General features: G+C 39.4%; 1 protein-coding gene across 8 annotated transcripts in view; it reads left to right on the top strand.

Annotated features, from left to right (window-relative positions):
- ncam1a (neural cell adhesion molecule 1a) overlaps nucleotides 1–6,765 on the top strand; it is a 274,078-nt gene extending 267,313 nt beyond the window's left edge. For all 8 annotated transcript variants that reach the window (XM_074612167.1, XM_074612169.1, XM_074612168.1 and 5 more), the window contains one exon: nucleotides 3,260–6,765. In XM_074612167.1, the coding sequence (XP_074468268.1) occupies nucleotides 3,260–3,380 (121 nt within the window). In that variant the 3' untranslated portion in view covers nucleotides 3,381–6,765. The remainder of the gene's footprint in view (nucleotides 1–3,259) is intronic.
- The last annotated feature ends 6,186 nt before the right edge of the window (nucleotides 6,766–12,951 follow it).

Below are 12,951 nucleotides of genomic sequence, written 5' to 3' on the forward strand. Positions count from 1 at the left end.
CTGGCTCTTATTTTGGTAGTTGTGGCTCTTATTTTAATCCGGTTCAATAAAACCTGGCTCTTATTTTGGTAGTTGTGGCTCTTATTTTAATCCGGTTCAATAAAATCTGGCTCTTATTTTGTTAGGAATGATGGCCACAACTACCAAAATAAAAGCCAGGTTTTAATGAACCGGATTAAAACTTGGCTCTTTTATTTGGCTCTTATTTTGGTAGTTGTGGCCATCATTCCTGACAATAACACTGTATTCATAAAGCTAATTGCTAAGATCAGGAACACAGTGACATGACAAAAAAAAAGAAAAGAAACATAAGCAGTCAGGTGATCAACGAAGGTTAGCTCAGGACTTTGTTGTATTAATGCTGCAAGTGTGTTCCCAGATTACTTTGATGAGTACAATGTAATCATAACCAATAGAAATTATGGTAAAAACACTATTAAGCTTCAAGTTCTTCAAATTGTACATCTATCTATCCAAAGCAAATTTGTATTGTGCACTCGCAGTTTGTTTTGACGGCTAACTTAAAACAGACATGAGTCTATTATCTGCCAGGTTGCAGTAAGAAAACAGAGCTTAGTTAGTCTCAGCTGTGAGGACAAATAAGCTTCCAGTCCCGCTGCTCACCCCAAATGAGAAATTTTCTTATGCACTATATGAAAGAGTAGAGTGATAACTTTGCGCGGAGAACAGAAGAATGGCGTCCTTCTCTGTCGTGTGGTGGCAGGACATCGAATTAGCTTGTTCGAGTAAATTGAATACTTGTCACAAAGTGACCTCAAGCAGCAGCGCCATTGCTCTGTGTCCTCTTTATTTTGAAGGCCAATTAAAATGCCAATCTCTCCGAGACACCTCTGTTTTTCTGTTTTAATTCCTGCGGAAAGCCCTTAATTCAGTGGCGCTGCGAAGGGTTATATTTGGAGTCTTTGCCCCTCGGAGTTTGCAGATGTTCCTGATTCCTGGCAGCCTGTGAGCGTGATGAGATAGCTATGGGATGAATTACAGAGGCTTACTGACAATCTCTGCCTCCTTCATCTTATACGTTGCTCACTCAGATGGCCAGAGGAAGATGTCAGTGATGAAGTATGGGGAGTTGAGAGCTAGTTGGAAGCAGGGCTCTTGTCAGCTCAACATCACCTTGATATAACTAAACTTGTCATTGGAGGGATTTTTCTTCATAACTCTCTGACAGGACTGAAGCGCAGCTCTCCCACTGATCTATGTGTGGTGATCCTTCTTCTGCATCCCAACACTGAAGTGTCTTGTCAGGCTTCTGGTGGGTTCTTGAGTGACGTGCTCCTCCTCGGGACCCATTTTTCTCTCTCGGAGTAGAAAAAAAACATCTTTGCAGACCATTTACACATGGCTGGGCTACACAGCGCGTTTAAAACAGTGTTTCAAAAAGCAGCTTTCAATCAGGTAGTGTGGCTCTGAATTGCTCTTGATTTATGTATGAGCATTTTTAAAGTGTTTCAAGAGAACAATAGCTGGGATTGCTCTAAAAGGGTGCTTGGAGTACATTAGTTAGAGGTATAATTTACCTCTGTGATGTAGTGCCCATTGATTTAAGAGTGATATTGTTATAGACAGTGCTGCATGGAAGAGTTTTAAGGTCAGGCATTGCAGCAAGTTGGTTACAGAAGAGAGAGGTTTGAAGATGGATTCTTAGTATAATGTGAAGTGTTTTATGCTCTGGCAATGTTGTCTTTGTAAACCTGATCTCCCAGTTGAGGCTCTGAACACCCACACAGGTGTTTTCAGTTAATCTGGCTGATGAGACCTCTTCTCAGGACTGTGTGGGCGTGTAGAGACTAATTGATTGACGTCTTCCTGAATCTCCTGTTAGCTTTATTGCACCTGTTAGGGCAGGAAAAATTACACCTTTATCATTCTTATTGGTAGATGAAGATTTGGGTCCTAATAAATTCCCATCAATGCTCCGGCCACATTCAACCTGAGCGGAGGTCTAATGAGCCAGAACAACTGAAAACACCTGAGTGGGTGTTCAGATGTTTTAAGCGTGACAATGAAATGTGCTGAGAAACTTTTAAAGTTAACGTTTATGCAACGTTCTTGGCAACCTGTGACAAATCACACTGTAATTGCTCCATGTTGGCAGTTTAAATTGTGCTGTAAAAGTAGAAGAAGAAGTACCATCCAAGTTGTGCAGAATTATTTCAACTGAACAAGACAAGAGGATGAGTTTAGCATAGTGGTTGTATAGACATGTCACTCAGTAGTCTGCTTCTTAGCTGGATGTGAAAGAGGCTAGTGCAGTGATGTGCTGTCAGGATTATTGTCTGTACTGCACAACTTTACAGATAGTGAAGATGAACACATAAGTTTGGCACTGAAGTTGACGAAGCTGCAACATATTCTTTTAACTTCAAGTTGTGTGTGATATATTAGAACTTTTAGGATTTTGGTCAGTTAAAAAGTTATGTTGGGCTAAAATACTCTGAGTAAATTTAGTTAATTTGTTTGGCCGTGACCTACTTACGTTAACGCATAAAACTCGCCTGGTTGAGTCCAAATGGTTCAACCCTGTCTTCTACAAAATTATGTTCCCATACAACTAAATTGCATTCTCAATTACGTTTCAAGGAAAGAGAAGTGTATTGTATTTAAATAGCTATTTGAGAGCTAGCACAGAGGACAGAAGAAGAGATGACTGTATGTGACACAGCAACATGTTTTTCAAAATGGAAGCGGTAGCAGCACATCACTACAAATGCGTTCCAACAAGGGTACACATGCTAACAGCAGAAAGCGTTCGACTTAAGTGTGAAGTATACGGCTTTAAAGTCTCTTCCCATTGTGTCTCGGTTCAGTCCAGACGGCGTGTAATCCTCTTGTGTATTGTAGTTTGTGTTGTAGGTTATGCCTCAGTCTTTCATTCCTCCATGCATTGTGCCTACTGTACCGGCCCTGTCTCATTCCACATCAGCATTCATTGTTCCTTGAAAATAGCTGTGACATCCATGTACTCTTATTTGATGTCTGGCTAGGATAGTGAGCTTGATCCCATTATGTGTGAAATGCATTCAGTTCCAGAAGGGAAAACAAATTCCCTCAAAGCATCTTGCATGTTTCCCCCCCCCTTTTTTTTTCCTTCTTTCTTTGAGAAATGACACAAAAGGCAGCTCAGAGCAGACAGTTTAGCTGTGTGAGAGAGAAAGACTTAGTGATTCACTGTTAACAGAATCTCCTCTCTTTTTGTCTCTTTCTGGTTTCTATCTCGCTCCCGTGTTTGTCCCCGTAGCGGTAAGGCTGTGAAGGATGATAACACCAAAGGAGAGACGGAGGTGAAGAACGCCAACGCCGAGGTGAAGACAGTCCCCAACGAGGCTCCCCAGACGAACGGCAACGAAAGTAAAGCGTAATCTCCTCGCCCAAGAGCAGCGGGAAGAAGAGGGTGGTAGGGGTAAGGAGGGTGGTAGGGTGTGGGGTTTTTAAGGTTAAAGGGAGGGGGGGGTCACAGTCACTGAAACCTCAAGGCAATGTCACACACCACCCCATCGCATCAGAAAAAAAGCAACAGAAAAGCTAAAAAAAAAGAAATCATGGGTCTCTTTCTACAGTGTCTTCTGACCAGGAAAATGTAAAGACCTCATGCACATGCCTTAGTTCCTTTTTACGTCAGTTTTGCTTATTTGTCACAGAAAAAGAAAACAAAATTCATACTTGTAGGTCACCCTCTCTCTTATATGTAATATGAAATTGTTAAATACGGAAACTGTTTTCCTGTAGATAACCATAGTTGGACTGTAGCTTTACTTTCAACAGATTACTGCCCTCATGGTGTACACACACATGTAAGACTGGTACATTACCAATACTCCTATTCCTTATGCAGTATGGTCATCATCGTGGTAATGGATTATGGGTCTTTCTTTCTTTGTCGATATTTTGTTGTGTTTAAATAATGTGCAGAAGTTACTGCCTATTTAGCTTTTTTAATGTGTTATTTCCAGAGATTAGAACATTAGCATGCCTGTTTTTTGCAAAAGTTACTGTATTTCTGTACACGTTGCTGTCATTTGGTTCCTCTTTAGATGGTTTTTTTTGTTTTCTTAAATGTTGTCTCCATATGGTTCTGGTCGAGAAATCGTTTAGCCTAAGCTATGAGAAACAGAAGAAGACACCGGGGAAAGATTTATCATGCTATTAAAGTCAAGGTTCAGGCGTTTCAACCAACCCTGTCTCCCTAAAAATTATCTTCATACAGAACATGTATATTGGTAAATGGTTTTGCCCAATATGTTATGAAAGAAAAGATTTTGTTACTTTTGCAGATACGTTTATTAAAATGTTTATTATGTTGATAAAAATCTTAATCTGGATGACATTAAGTTTCTTTCACAACGTATTTGCTGTTGCAACTTAGCTGTATATGAGCGTCATTTTTAGGAGACAGAGTAGTTGGGTTTAGGGTAAGGGAATGGTCACATAGAAGATTCACTCCGGTCTCACCAAATGGTCTATGACTTACATGGCAATTTGGTAAGTCATTTTGCATGCATTACAATGCCGCGCTTGCTTTTGGCGTGTCATTTCACGCCAAGTAGTCTGAACTGACTGCAATGTAAAGGCATCCACGTGAACATGCTACACTCAGAGCTAGTGACGTAGAATAAAAAGTGAGAATGACTGCTTGTGGTGGGCGGGTCAAGCAAACACAAGATGTTTGTGACGTGTTTTCCGTACTTACGTTGCGTTGTTTACGTATGTATTTCACCTAGTTTACGTACTTATTTATAGCCCACCCATGATGTTTTTCCTAAACCTAACTAAGTGGTTTTGTTGCCTAAACATAACTGCGACCGTTTCACGGTAACGGCGTGGCATGAAATGACACACAAAAAGCCTACAATGCGTTATCAAGACACGCGGAATGTCTTTAAAATGTCGTGCTATTTATACGTTTTCCCATGAGATCAGGTTGGAAGATTACAGCTGTGTTCATTTTCAAGTCCACATCCATCAAAGTCCAATTTTCAATACTTGTTAAGTCATAACAGGTCAACTCGGGTCTTAAGTATCCAATAAACCCACCGGTCAATTGTTCATACTGCTTTCAGTCCTCATCAACTTGTAAAGTCAGAAAATGATCATGTGACCAAATATACCAGGTGTATTCACGTGAGCACTGGTAAATATGAACTGGACCAATGAAAAGGGATGATACATGTAAATAATGCCCATTGTTTCTTCTTGGAAGTAGTAGTGAAAGTTGAATGGATAGATTTACCAGTAACATGGTACACTGCCACTTATCCATTGTCTTGAAATGCCAGAACTCTGCCTGAACTATGAACTATCCTGGGCAGTTTGAGGGCAACTTCCTGTTGGTCATTTTTTGACCTCACAACTTGATGAGGACCACCCATTAGTTTTGGTCTCTGTGACGCTTGGGATGGGAACTAGACATGATGAATCCTCTCATCTCGTTCGGGAGCCCGCTAGCCTTCAGTGCCAGTTCTTCGAAGGAGGCGACGCCTATAATGGGACACAGCTTATGTGTGCGTTGCTAACATTGCCAATAGGTTTTCTTCCGGTCGATGTGAGAACACACCTTTATCTCGTTCTCTCTCACGCATACACCTCACCCTTTCCAGAGGTCTCCTTTCAAACATTTCGGACCAGTTCTTTCCGTGACAGGTTTGGGGCTTAACAGCGACTCAAAAGGCCAGGTGTGTTTTGTCGAAACACTTTCAGTCAGCAGGTTTGCACTGAGAAGTAGACATGTTTGTTGAGAGAAAACAAGCCCTTGCAGGCTTGTTGGTCAAACTCGTTGAATTCTTGACACAACAGCTTCCACTGCCTGCAAATGGTCTCGAATATCATGTTCAGTTTTGTTTTTTTTCTTTGGGGTTTACCATCTCTACCTTCTTCTATGGTTCATAGCCATTGTTGCCTTCTCTGTGCTAGCCACTATTGTTCACTGCTTATAATCGACTGGCCTGAGGACTCAGCTCGCTGAGGTTTCTGCACCTATGAGTGACCAAACATCTGTTTCTCTCAGCCGTCGCTCTCTCTCTCTCTCTCTTTCACCACAACTGTTGTCAGTGTGAGTTTGTGTCATCACTGCTTCCACCATCTTGCAGCTAAGTCTTTGATCAGTGTGTGCCTGCAGTGAAGTGACATGTATTGTAGGTTTAGTACCGTTTATCACTAAATTAAATTCACTATCACTCTTAGCACAAGGTCCACTTACTGGAAATGTTCTGGAAAAGGTCTGGAAATCATTAAATGAGTCACAGTTGACATAGATATTTTGTCTTTGTATGTAACCCCTGGTTCGGATATTAAAGGCACTCTAGGAACAGGAAATTCAGATTAGATAAGTTGAACAAATAATGCAAAGCCACACAGAGAACACACACAATTGGTGTTTGGACGAGTTTTAAAGGACTACACTGACTTACTTGGGCAGTTTACCCATCTGATAGGACTGATTACATTATCATTATCTGTGTCTCCGATAGATATATCTGTTCATTGTGCATGTTCAGTGCCCACAGACAGCTAGCATTATAATAAACGGCAGCTGAGAACTGTTTTGTATTTCATTTAATGTAAATAAAGTTATCTTTTTACTGCTGAAACAAACTACTATAACCATGAAAGCGGGCAGGAAACTGCATTTACCAGTAGCAGTTATTAGCATCCTTGCTACGTTTGGTGTGGCATGTCTAAGTCTGGATGGTTAGCTCAATTTGATGCAGACATCACCAGTCTAAACCATGTTGTTAAAAAAAACAATGACATTTTTTTTAACTCTAACCCAAAATACTTTGCATTTAGTGAAACATTGTTCTCTAAATGGTTTCTACATTAGTTCCAAATTCAGGTTGAGCTGGCCAAGCAGCAAAAACACTGCCAAAAACACACCATAAGCTCAGATCATCATCAGCTTGTTATGTAACCAGCCTATAACAGTTTAACTGTTTATTTCAGTCGAGGTAGCTAATGCTGGCCCTGTTCTGGTCATCGTAGTAATTTTGAGCACATGCTGATATCGTCTACCAACATCTGTTACCTTTCTACCAATTTCACCAGCATCAGACCATCACTGTCCACCTGAGACCAGTTACAGATCAGCTCACACCATCAACCATCACGTTTTTTTACACTGTTGTACTCTTGGTTTATAATGGATGTTAATAACATTTTAGATAATGCCAATTGGCTCTGGTTATTTAGCGTACTAGATGTTAACATTTTAGCATGCACACTGGACAGAAATACCTAGACAGAGGTGACTTTGTTAACAGTCCTCATTGCATCGTTGGTAAGATAACCAACAAGTTAAACTAACAGAAGCAGGGTAGCCCTTTCAAACTAAAAGCCCAAGCAGTCACATGTCTAAGAATCTCTAGGGAAAACCACTGAGTAGCATAACTCTGATATTTGGCTTAAATGGAGAGACTAATACTGGATCTGTGTCTATAAATGAACTAGTGCAATGCCTGGTTGGGGCGAGTCCAAATTGCACCAATTTTTGCGTTGAATTTGGTGTCCAAATTGCACCAAAGTTTACACTGCGTGACCTTAGGTCACCAGTAATACACCCCCCAAGTGTGAGGTAGATCGGATGAGCAGTTCTCAAGTTATTCGAAGGACATACACACATACCCACAGACAGATGGAGATCCCTTGCTTTACAGTTAGATCTACACATTCAAGCCTATTAAGCCTTTCAGTGGTCCTTTTCAAGAAAACTGAATGAAGAAGAAATCTGGCTTCTTTTAACTAACCAGTAAGGAAATTGATGTGTGGTGTTTTGAAGGTCTTCTTTTATGCATAGGAAGTCAATGAAAGGATTTCAAAAAGTTCTCTCTCAAGCCATAGTACCTTGCTGTGGTAAAGAAGTGAGTCTGACCTTTCTATTTTTGTTTGTACAGTGTTCCTCCTACTTTAGACTGCAAGCTAGTACACTGTGAATGTGTGAATCCATTGTGTCCTTTGTCATAGAGTTGAGCAAATAGTTTTGATTGTGAAAAGACGTAGCTGATAGTATGCAACAGAATTTTCCAACGCCAACGTACAGAAGTCTAACAGCAGCAAACTGGAAAGACACAGTGCCTTTTGAATATGAAAGTGGTGGCATGCATTCCATTCCTCTCAGTGTCTGTCCATTAAAGGTTTCACATCTCCATGATTCTACCGATTTGCTTTTTCATTCACTACATTTCACAGCTGTGAGTCGAGCAGCGCTTTGTTCAGATTGTGTCGTATATTCAGAATGGCTGAGTCAATGTGTTCTGGTACGTATGATGCATCCTTAATGCTGTCCATGTTAAAGGATGATTCTGGTTCATTACAGACATTACTTTGGTATGTTTTGCCATCATTTCAATCCTTATGATGAACATTGTAGGAACACAAGTAGTCAGACTTTTTTAAACAAAGCCCCATGTTTGCTAAACTTATTTGGAAAAGAAAACAAATATGAATGGAAAAATTACGATACCGAAAATAATAGACCCGATCCAACATTACCAACATTACCAACATTTCAGGAGCACTCACATTCAGTTTTATTTTCAAATAAAGTGGTTTACAAGCTGCCTGACTGCTTTTGTTTCTTACACGGTCAACAATTTTAGCATAACAAATAGAAATGATGGCAAGAGCTACAAAACTAAGCCAGAATTACACTTAAAAGAAAACATTTGGACATACTGACATCTCATCTTAGATAACTGACATCACTAGAGAACCACATCTAGCAAACCATTATATTACATAAGTTTAAGACACAATGACACTTTGCTCAGGTCCCATATTCTCTAAAATATCTGAAATTGTTGGATTTGTCAAGAGAAAGCATGCAAAATATATTAGAAATGATTATCAGTTTTTGATATGGAAAAAAAAAATAATGAAGGCTTCATGTATTGTATTGATCTTTTTTCAAGTGTTGTGTAACTTGTAACCTGTCTCCCCAAACGTTTTAATTTTGCTATAAAGAAAACTGTTTTCGCTTCACAAAGCTCTGAAATGTAATTAAAAAAGAAAAAAGGGATAGTTGTCATAAGCAAATTTTACTGTTTCTGCTGAAATACAGTGTGAAAATATACAAAAAAGAACCATGTTGTTTTGTTTTGTCCACAAACAAGCTTGAAAATGTTCTGGAATTGCAAATGTGGGACCAGTTTTTGTGCAAGTTTACATGAAAACTTTTTCTGCCCATGTCACTGCTCCTGAAATTCATTTGTGGAGGACATTGGGTGAGCCAGTCCCCCTTTTTTTTCAGATACCTCAGCAATGCAAGAATGACACAGAGGCAGCCTTGCATTTTTCCCTTTGAGTTCACCGCTTGATTCAGTCAGAATAAAGACATCTAGCAGATTTTTTCATCTTGCTCAGCGATTGCGAGGAGACAAAGCAACATGAATTTTTCAGTGTTTGAAAAAGAGAAAAACATCCTGCCAAGGTTCTCTGCCTCACAGTGAGAATCGCCAACACACAACCGTGCAACACCCGACTGCTTCATATTCAGTCAGGTGGGAGACTTGAGCCTCCACTGGCAACAGCTGGTCCCTGTCATTGATCCAGAGCTCCCTGTTCTTCAGCTCTTCTCCCTGTAAACAGCAGCTCTCACACTGTAGGTCAAGCATTGGTAGGCTCCCACTGCTCTGTCTGTCTGTCTGTCCGTCCGTCTGTCCTCTGTCACCGGTGTAAATACTGAGTACTAACTGAGGAAAGGAAGGACTTTGCATTCTGCCAGAAATTCTTGTGTTCAATAAAGGTAAAGAAAAAACAAAAACGGAGTGTAAAGCTTTTTTTCTTCAATTACAAGGATTATGTGTCACTTTGTAGCATGAACAACAGACTTTAAATTTAAAATAAAATATATATTAATATGTGGAATTCAAGGATAAAAGGTATATTTTTACAAATGATTAACAAGGATTAAGCATCATAAATATTTGCTGTAAAATACCATCTTCAATGACAAACAGTAAGAAATCTCTATACTGTAAATATAGCATTTATTTATTTATATGTACAACGCGTTAATGCAATGCATTTGTTTTAACACCACTAATTTCTTTAACGCATTAACGCAACTTGCGATTTTTAGGTTATAGTTGGCTGTGTATACATATATGAAGAATTATACATTTCAAATATGTAACATTTCACCAAAATGATTTGATTTTAAGCAGTTGACATAATAGAGAATCAGTTAAAAGTTGAGGAATATTCAGCTTACCCTTTAATACTTACTTGCGGTAAAGTAATTTCCCAATTGAGGAAATACAACTAATACTACACTGTATTAAACTATGTATGTGAAGTTAATATTTGAGAACAAATCCAAAGGTAAATGTGCAGGTAAAATATTTTTTTTTTTTTAAATAATGGACAGAATGTGTAAATGTGTCTATAAATAGATTTTAAATTAATTGCTAAATTGTAGTATTCTAATAATTATTACCTACACCAGGAGATAATGAGACCAGTCGTGTGAGTGTGCATCTCTGTGTCTGTCCACGGCTAATCTCGCATACCACTGCACCAAACTACATAATATTTTGGGTGTTCATTTATGGCTGCATGCTCAAGGACCTCTCGTGGTTGCAGTGACTCACACTTTCTCAAAACGCCTTTTATTGCCTGTTTGGTACTGACATTGATGGACTGCTGACTACTCACTTAGCCACAAGCTAATCAGCTAATAGCTAAGATCAGCTAATAGCTAACAGACCTACCAGTAGTACACACAGCTGAGTGCACCAAAGCCGCTACTCTGCGACCAGAGAGTCAGTAGAGGACAACAGTTTGCTCAGTAGACTTGAAGCGTAGATAAATGCTTCAAGTCGCGGTTACTCCCGTGAGACGAAGCTGAGACACTCACCTGCACAGAGCCGATGCAGACACCTGCATAGATTACAATTAGAGCATATCTGTTGTGTGAGACATGCAAGTGAAAAACACGTCTGATACACCTGCAGTCTAGACGGAGGGGTTCGCCAATTGCGTGTTGTATTCATTCAATCAAACATTACAGCTGTGGTCGTTGCAGACACACCTGGTGGAGATTCACACTCTGCTGAGCGCACCTTTAATGAGCCATGCTGAATGCTAAATCCGATCTGGATCTGGCAAAGGCAAGAGCATGAACCGTTGCACAGAATTATTCCACGAGAATAAAATAAGTTTCAGGGACAACTAGACAATATCCTTAAAATAATATTCAGAGTGTTCCAAGTTAAAAACAATGTCAGCTTTCGCTTAATAGATTCCTGTTCTTTTATGTTTCAAATCTTTGAATTCACCCAGAGTTCTTCAGCCTTGGTTTCAGGCATTCAACACAGGAACAGCATGTCTGAAAGCCTTTTCTCTCTCCCATGCTTGAGCCTTGGGTGAAGGATAAATAACAAACACCGACAATTCACAAACTCCACTCATTTATGAAACTAAAAACAACAACATTACATATTAGTACATAATCACAAAGAAATGTAAAAGCTACACACACACACATCGCCTATCATTTAGAGACTTAACCTCCACCCAATCACAAATGCCATTTGATGTGTATCTGGCACCATGCAGCTGTGTGTATTGACCACCAGAGAGCAGCATGTCCCTGACATACAATAAGGGACAACACTGTATAACAGCTAAATCACAGGACTCTTGCTTTTTATACGATTTACATGATACAACTTTCTTTCATTATTAAAAATACAATTGATATTGAATTCACTATAGTTTTATTTCATTATGATTTACTAGAATTGATTTAACTAGAAATGATCCAGTTCAGAAGATAAACTAGAATGTCTAAATCCAGCATGCATTGCATGTAATTCAATACAGAGTTAATAACAACCACAATCATCTGGATCTCTCACTGTGATGCTCTGTGTAACTCTTGTCTTTGCTCAATAGGAGCTTCACATACCTCATGAAAAGTCGTCATTGATCTTAAGAAAGTCTCTGATTTGTCCAGAGGGTGGCAGACTAACTCAATTTAATAGAATCGACAGACATGTTCTGTGGAGGAACAGCAGTCAAATGTTGGTTAAAACACCTCTAAATTAGGAATATGACTAATCGCAAATGAAGGTTATGTAAACTCTTTGCAAACCACACACGACAAAATACAGTTTTATATTTATTTACATGAACACATGAAGTGATTTCTCACATTGAGAAATAAATCTAAAAATGTCACCATGAAGAGTCACTTTGGATCTGCTCTACATGTTCATCTGAATGACTAATAAGATGAATCATTCCTGTAATGAGGACCACACTTCAGAGGGAACATTTAGCTTTTTTTACACAACATTTATTTGACGTCTGGAGACACAAATGACTTTGTAGATTTGCACATTCATCTGTTTCTATACAAATTAAACAATAATTTAGCATTCAGAAAATTCCAGAGCACTAAAGTGATTTTATTGTTGTTATTTAAGTACGTTTTACTGCTAAAACTGTAACTTTTTGAAAGCAGGACTTTAGTAATGGAGTAGTTTTATACTGTGGTAAAAGTTATTTTCACTCAAGTAAAGAATCTGAAAACGTCTAACAACACTGGAGCACACAATGACACTGAGTACATTTACATGCACACCAGTTTTCTGGTTAATGGTTCAAAGAAAACCAAAAGTCAGCATCAGAATTGCCATTTAATTGCCTTCCTCCTCAAAGCTTCATGCCATTCTTCTCCTTCTCTGCTGCAGACTTCATTTCACTGCCACCAGTAACCCACGACTTTGCACACACACCAGATTAGGGTCCTTTTCAGGGGAGCCATCCCTCCCCCATACTATAACAATGGTCCAGTGTGGTCCTCTGTGGCCTGGGATTGATCCTACACACAGATAGCTAAAGGCACCAGAGCCTCGTGGATATTACCTGTCTGAACACTCATTTACTTCTGCAGTCACACAGCCTGTAGCGAAGCCTCGTGTTAATCTGTTTGGT

This window comes from Sebastes fasciatus, chromosome 16 (genome assembly GCF_043250625.1).
Source record: "Sebastes fasciatus isolate fSebFas1 chromosome 16, fSebFas1.pri, whole genome shotgun sequence".
In the NCBI taxonomy this organism is placed as follows: Eukaryota; Metazoa; Chordata; class Actinopteri; order Perciformes; family Sebastidae; genus Sebastes; species Sebastes fasciatus.